The 7,411-nt window shown below is 50.5% G+C and overlaps 1 protein-coding gene across 2 annotated transcripts in view; it reads left to right on the top strand.

Annotated features, from left to right (window-relative positions):
* Positions 1-6,815: 6,815 nt before the first annotated feature.
* The window catches only part of IRF5 (interferon regulatory factor 5), a 10,239-nt gene continuing 9,643 nt past the window's right edge, over positions 6,816-7,411 (top strand). The window contains exon 1 of one of the 2 annotated variants that reach the window (XM_014455496.2): positions 6,816-6,849. In XM_014455496.2, coding sequence (XP_014310982.1) covers positions 6,831-6,849 — 19 coding nt within the window. In that variant the 5' untranslated portion in view covers positions 6,816-6,830. Of the gene's footprint in view, positions 6,863-7,411 lie in introns of both variants that reach the window. The other variant, XM_006088375.3, reaches the window with a different exon arrangement.

Below are 7,411 nucleotides of genomic sequence, written 5' to 3'. Positions count from 1 at the left end.
GGGACGATTGTGGCCTCCCATGGCCTCATGCCTCAGCTTCCTCCAGAGTCCCGGAGCCCCCCCTGAAGCCCCCTCCATCCAAGGTGGCTCTGTTACCTCTCCACCACTCGAGGTCTAGATGTGAGCTGAGGAGAGCCCCTATGCCCTTGGGAGGACCCTGACATCCTGGACAGAATTGAATCCCCCTCTTTCCCATCTCAGGGCGACCACAGTCCTGTCCCCTGGTTGTGAGCTGCAGGGATTTAAGGGAGATCTGGCTGATACGCATTCCGGAGCCTGTGGCCACTGCCCCCCTCATCATGATGCCTCATGCACCTGGATGGGACGCCTCCCCCAGGGGGCGACACCATGGGCCCTGGGCTTCAACCAGGTCTGTTTGGGACGAGAGAAGACACTGAGGCCCACAGCAGGATCTCGTGGGAACAGGGTGGCCTCTGCCCCCAAAGCAGGGGCTCATGCATTCGGACGGCAGGAGTCCCCGGAAGGTGGGGGTTTCCAGGTCAGCCCTCCTCCTCTCTCTTTTCCTCCTCATCCAGATGTCTTGTGTTCTACAGCGAGCCCTCCAGACAGGCAGGAAGGACAGAGGCCTGACCCTTTCCATGACGGAGCCCAGGCACGGGGAGGGAAGTGGTTTTAGTGAAACGCTGAGTTAAGCAGATTTGGGGAGTGTTTGAATTGGCCAAGTGCAGCTGGTGAGTGCGGAGAGGGTGGGGCGCAATGAGGATGTGAGATGGAGGACAGGAGGGGGGAGAATCAACCGGACCCATGATGACTGCGGAGAGGCAGGGCAGGGGTGAGGCAGCCGGGTGGGGGAGATGCTAAGGGGCTGAGCTGAGCTAGAAGCAGAATCCCATGGCAAACTGAGGAGCCTCCCCCACAGTTATTTAAAGGGGAAAGGATGGTGAGAAACCCAGGCAACCGTGAAATTCCAGGACCTGAGAGTTTAAAGGACAAAAAGATAGTAACTGGAATTTCTGAGCAGTTCTGAGAGTTGTGGGTCCAGAGCAGAATCTATGGAAAAGGGGCAGGAGTCTGGTTGCCAAGGATCAGGGAGAGGAAAGATGCTGACCAGGAAGGAAAGGGAAATAGTATTTGTTCTTAACAGGGTCAAAGGAGCAGAGAGCCAGGGCCTGGGACCCATGAGGGCGTGTGCGCTGCTTACTAGGCCTCAGGCCATGGGAAGCGATAGCCAGAGCTGCACTTTGGGAGGGTGAGGACATGCGACCTAGAGACCGTGTGACAGTGCTGACCACGTGGGGACTTCCAGATTGTGCCCCAAAAAGCTCCGAGGAGGCGGCAGTTAGCAAGAAAGGGAGAGGAAACCCTGGCGGGGATGTCCTGGGCGTTGATAATAATAAAGCTACCACGTGTGTGTGTCAGAAACAGTACACACTTTATAGGAGCCAGAGTGGCCGAGATGAAACGACTCAGACCCTGTCACTCATATCCCCAGTGGGGAGTGTGCAGGAGGCGGCTGATCGATGTTTCTCTCTCATCGATGTTTCTAACTCTCTATCCCTCTGGGAACTCCAGGAGGGCAGGGGTTTAGACAAAATAGATTTTATTTTTGAAATTACAACTTATTTGCCAAACCAGTTTGGCTCAGTGGAAACATCAGTTTGTTGTTCCACTTATTTATGCACCCATTGGTTAAGATTACATATATATATTTTGAGTGACCAAATTATTATGACCACCCCATCAGTACTTCATTGGGCCACCTTTTGCCTTCAATACTGCGGCGATTCTTCTTGGCATTGACTCCACAAGATGTTGAAAGGTGATGCGAGGAATCTGACACCATGCCTGATGAATAGCACTGTCCAGTTCTATGAGATTTGATGGTTGTGGAACCAGCTGCCCGATGGCTCTTTTAACTTCGTCCCACAAATGCTCAATTGGATTGAGATCTGGTGATTGTGGGGGCCACCTAAGCAAGGTAAAGTCTCCCTCATGTTCTTGAAACCACTCCTGCACAGTACGAGCACCGTGGCATGGCGCACTGTCTTGTTGGAAGAAGCCATCTCCATTGGGATATGCCATCAACATGATAGGATGAACTTGATCAGCAATGATACTTAGGTATGTTGTGCTATTCAGACGTTGTTCCACACGAATTAAAGGGCCCAAATCATGCCAGGAAAACATGCCCCAAACCATAACACTGTCCCCACCAGCTTGAAGGGTTGTACTCATGCATGTGGGGTGCATGCTTTCATGCTGTTTCCACCAAATTCTCACTCTGCCATCTGCATGATGCAACTGGAAACATGATTCATTGGACCACATGACTTTTTTCCAATGCTCGACTGTCCAATCCTTGTGTTCCTGTGCGAATTGGAGATGTTTTATCTTGGTAACTGCAGACAGCAAAGGTGTTCAAACAGGCCTTCGGCTTCCATATCCCATATGACGCAGTGTATGGCTAATTTGCCTACAAACGTCAGGTGGTCATAATAATCTGGCCACTCAGTGTATATATATTTTTAAAATTGATTTCAGAGAGAAAGGGAGAAGGAGAAAGAAACATTAATGATGAGAGAGCACCATTGATCAGCTGCCTCCTACATGCCCCCACTAAGGATTGAACCCGAAACTCAGGCATATGCCCTAACTGGGAATTGAACCGTGACCTGGTTCATAGGTCAACACTCACATTGGTTGATTCTTGTATGTGCCCTGACCGGGGATCAAACCTGCAACCTTGTCATACTAGGACGACGTTCTAACCAACTGAGCTGCCCAGCCAGGGCCACCTTATTCTGACATATAGAGGTACTCACTGAGCATGTGTTGACTTTAGGCCTCCCAGCCAATCTGTGACAGTGGTGGTACCATTCTCACTTCACAGGTGGGAAATGGGGTTCCCATGAGAGTCCATGGTTTGCTCAAGGTCACACCATCCCGGAGTGGTGGAGCCAGGGTGTGACTCAGCCCCGTTGGACTCCAGAGTCCAGCGTCCAGCCAACAAGTTCCAAGAAAAGGGGGGTATCTGGGGAACAGGAATCCAGAGAGCCAGGCCTGAGAGGGTGGGTCTCTAAGGAAGGAGGTTTTGGGAAGAGGCAGCCGCCCAGGCCTGCACTGAAGGCCCAGAGTTGGGTGGGGTGTCTTGTCCAGCTGCCCAGTAGATGTCTGTCTTCTCTCCCTAACACTCATACTGAGCTTCTTTCAGTTCCCTTTGGTGACACAGCCTCACCCTTCACACACACTCACACTCACACACACACACACACACACACACACACACACACACACACACTTACACACACACTCACACTCCAGCTTCTACCAGAACCAGGCCTCTCACCACATGCTCAATCTGATGCCCCAGCCAGGGAAGTCCGGGCAGGGGCCATCTCACCATTGGGAGTGCGGGACCTGGGCACACATCTGTGTGGAGGCTCCTGGGGCGGAGGAGGCCACATCTCCCTGTTCCCCGTGTGCCCCTGGGGGGAACTGGGAGTGATCGCATGGGGGTTGGTGTAGCCTCACTTCTCCTTTCCTTGTATTTCACTGTAAAACAGCATCTGGAGGCAAGGGGCCTTCGATTTGGGGAGAGTCTGAGAGAGGCTTCCTCCCCTGCCCCTCCCCTTTGCCATGTCTCTGGCCCAGGGTGGTTCTTGACTCAGGTTCCCCTAGCCCAGTGGTCGGCAAACTCATTAGTCAACAGAGCCAAATATCAACAGGACGATTGAAATTTCTTTTGAGAGCCAAATTTTTTAAACTTAAACTATATAGGTAGGTACATTGTGATTAACGTAATTAGGGGACTCCTAAGCTGGCCTTTGCTAAAAACGTCCTCAATCTGATTGAGGTACGTTCGCTGAGGTCGATCCCTTCCAACTCTACCATCCACACTCGTCTTGTATACCTGTTTCGTCTGTCTCCTTTCGTTCATCCTCTCTATATGTCCAAACCATCTCAACATACCTTTCTCAGTCCTCGACACTACATCTTCTTTCACTCCACAACATTCCCTAAAATTAACTTAATAAACTTTACTTAAAGTTTTAAGTCAACTTTGCACTGTACGTGCGCGCCCGCGGTGGTATTTTGTGGAAGAGCCACACTCAAGGGGCCAAAGAGCCGCATGTGGCTCTCGAGCCGCGGTTTGCCGACCACTGCCCTAGACTCTAGGGCAGGGATGGGCAACCTTTTTGTGAGTGCGTGCCAAAACCAGCAAAATCTCTGAGTCAAAATTCTTCTGGGTGCCAACCCTAATTTTTTGAGAACATGTTACGCCTACTTGATATCTCTTAAGGTGTACATATGTGAAGAACTTTGAAGAAATAATAAAATTCATTCGAGCAACAAAAACACAGTATATGATGATGAAAAATACATTTATTTTTTAATGTATACATGTACACTGATAGTCCGACAGAAAACTTTATGACTCCGTCTGATATTATCAGTGGGACTTTTGCTGCTGCATCACTGATGACAGAGATTTTACATCAGGTTTATATTTCGTGACCTTCAGAGATATGCACGAGCTACTATTTTCATCCATCAGGCTACTCCTATTATGAGACTTAACAAAATTCATCACTGAGAACAAAGATTCACAAGCGTATGTGGATGAAACCAAAACACTGGTCGGATCTAGGAAGGCAGGGAGAGTTAAGGCAGAGGCATAGAAATTGCTCTTCCCCTCTCTCGTCAATCCATGCCTATGGTCTTTAAGATAACTTGTTATGTAAAATTATTTATTTATCTAATATGCACCTACACTGAATTTATCTGAAAAATAAAAAAGTCGATATTAAGAAAAAAATTGTAAATGGAATATTATAAGAGAGGGTTTCGCGTGCCAGCAAAAGTTACTGGCGTGCCATGTTTGGCATGTGTGCCAGGGGTTGCCCACCCCTGCTCTAGGGCCTAGAACAGCCGTGGGCAAACTATGGCCCGTGGGCCGGATCCGGCCCGTTTGAAATGAATAAAACTAAAAAAAAAAGACCGTACCCTTTTATGTAATGATGTTTACTTTGAATTTATATTAGTTCACACAAACACTCCATCCATGCTTTTGTTCCGGCCCTCCGGTCCAGTTTAAGAACCCATTGTGGCCCGCGAGTCAAAAAGTTTGCCCACCCCTGGCCTAGAATCTCACACTGGAGCTCTGAGCTCAGTAACAGACAGACAGACAACAAGATTCACAGCACCTGCTGAAGGTCACTTAGCTTGAACACAACAGAGCTGGATAGAAGCTCAAGTTCTGTGCCCTTCCTCTACATGTAGCCCCTTCATGTTTTTTCTTTATTTTTTTAAAAAATGTTTTTACTGATTTCAGAGAGAGGAAGGGAGAGGAATAGAGAGAAACTTCAATGATGAGAGAGAATCATCAATCAGCTGCCTCCTGCACGCCCCCTACTGGGAATTGAGCCTGCAACTCAGGTATGTGCCCTGGCCAGGAGTAGAACGGAAACCTCCTGGTTCATGGGTCAGTGCTCAACCACTGAACCACACCAGCCCGGCCCCTTCATAGTTCTTGATGAAGTTCAGAGTTTCTAAGGGAGGAGACCTCACCTGTGTGGGGGGCATTTGACAATAAAAGAAGGCTCTTCTCGACTGTTGCCCCGGCTATTTTTTCTAGTCCAACAAATAATATTTTCTATGAAGCATTACTGGCCTCCAGTGGAAAAGGTACCCATTTGGTGAGGGACCACTTTCAATTAAATACCAGTTTCATTTTTAAAATACAAAACAATCTACATATCCACTTTTCTCCCACCCACACTTTAAATTTTAAAAATATGAAATAGTGCCGAAACCGGTTTGGCTCAGTGGATAGAGCGTCGGCCTGCGGACTGAAGGGTCCCAGGTTCGATTCTGGTCAGGGGCATGTGCCTGGGTTGCAGGCACATCCCGGGTGGGAGGTGTGCAGGAGGTGGCTGATCGATGTTTCTCTCTCATCGATGTTTCTAGCTCTCTATCTCTCTCCCTTCCTCTCTGTGGAAAGTCAATAAAATATATTTAAAAAAAATATGAAATAGTGAAATACTCAGCAGATACAAATAGTAAAATACTTATGTATAATTATATTTCCATTTTAATATTAGGGCTACAAGGAGTGGGGGAGAAAGAAGAGACAGAAGAGAAGAAAAAGACAACCCATAATGAGTGATGATACAGATCTCCTGTCAAGAGCAGCAACAAAGGTTTTCCTAGAGGGAAGGAGAGGGGAGGGGAAGGTCAAAGTTCTAATTCATCAACTAATACCCTATTTCTTAAAAACACAAGCACCGAACTTTAAAGGGCAAATTGTACTTTCTGGAACTTATATATTTTACTTGCTGTCTAAAATTTAGTCGGTTAACTTGAAAATCTTCTTTTTGCCCCGCGGCTGGCTCAGTGGTTGAGCGTTGACCTATGAACCAGGAGGTCCCGGTTCCATTCCCACTGGGCACAGGCCAGGTTGTGGGCTCAGTCCCTGATGGTGGGCGTGCAGGAGGCAGCCGATCAATGATTCTCTTTCATCATCGATGTTTCTCTCTCTCTCTCTCCCTCTCCCTTCCTCTCTGAAATCAATAAAGGGGGAAAACGATAATGTTCTTCTCTTAAAAAATATTTTTATTGAAAAGTACTATAGAAAACAATGAAAAGGGGAGTGGTTCCTAAGCTGACCTCAGTGGGAGTCACACATTAAAACCATGAAATGAAACCAGCCAGGCCGAGCTTCAGGGCTCGGAACCCGACCCAGGAGGGAAAGCTTTTCAGAGGAGGCGATGTCGAAACAAAATGTGAAGCGAAGAATGTTCCATGAGAAGGAACCGGACATGTGAAGGCTGAGGCCCATTTGTGGAACCGAAAGCCGTTCAGAAGGGCAGATGGATGGCCCTGGCCGCGGTGAGGGCGAGAGGTGCAGGCGGCGGTGGGCTGACCCTGAGCGCCCGCAGGGGACCGGGAAGGGACCTGGGCGCCAGGTGGGGGGTCTGGGAGGTGGGAGGGGGCAGAGTAGCCCGAGGAGGGCACGTCTAGGAGGAAGCGTCGGGGTCCCGGCGCCAGCTGCGGGGCCTGAGGCGACCCTGGCCAGGGGTGCGGGCGGCGGACGCTCCGCAGCTGCCTCGTCCGTGGCTCGGTCGGTGGCCGGTGTCTGCACGGATCCGAGCTCCCGGAGGACGCGGGCTGGGCAGCTCTCAGACCCCACCGAGCGCGGCGGTCGGGTGGGGTGGGGTGGGGTGGGGCTGGGTGGTCCGATGCTGCGGTTCCGGACTGACTGCCGAGGAGCCCGGTCGTCGGTCCGGTCCGGGCCACCGCGCCGCCCGGGGTCTCTCGGGAGGCTCTGGGCTGGAGCGGAGCCCGCCGGCCGATGCTCAGGCCGGGCCCGCGGTCGCCGGGTCAGCGCGCGGCTCTAGGGCGGCTCCATGGGCAGGGCGGGGCGCGGCCGGCGCACGGAGCTCGGCGGCCG

This window comes from Myotis lucifugus, unplaced genomic scaffold (assembly GCF_000147115.1).
Source record: "Myotis lucifugus unplaced genomic scaffold, Myoluc2.0 scaffold_46, whole genome shotgun sequence".
NCBI lineage: Eukaryota > Metazoa > Chordata > Mammalia > Chiroptera > Vespertilionidae > Myotis > Myotis lucifugus.
The sequence above is the reverse complement of the archived record's forward strand: the minus strand, read 5'-3'. Positions and strand labels throughout refer to the sequence as shown.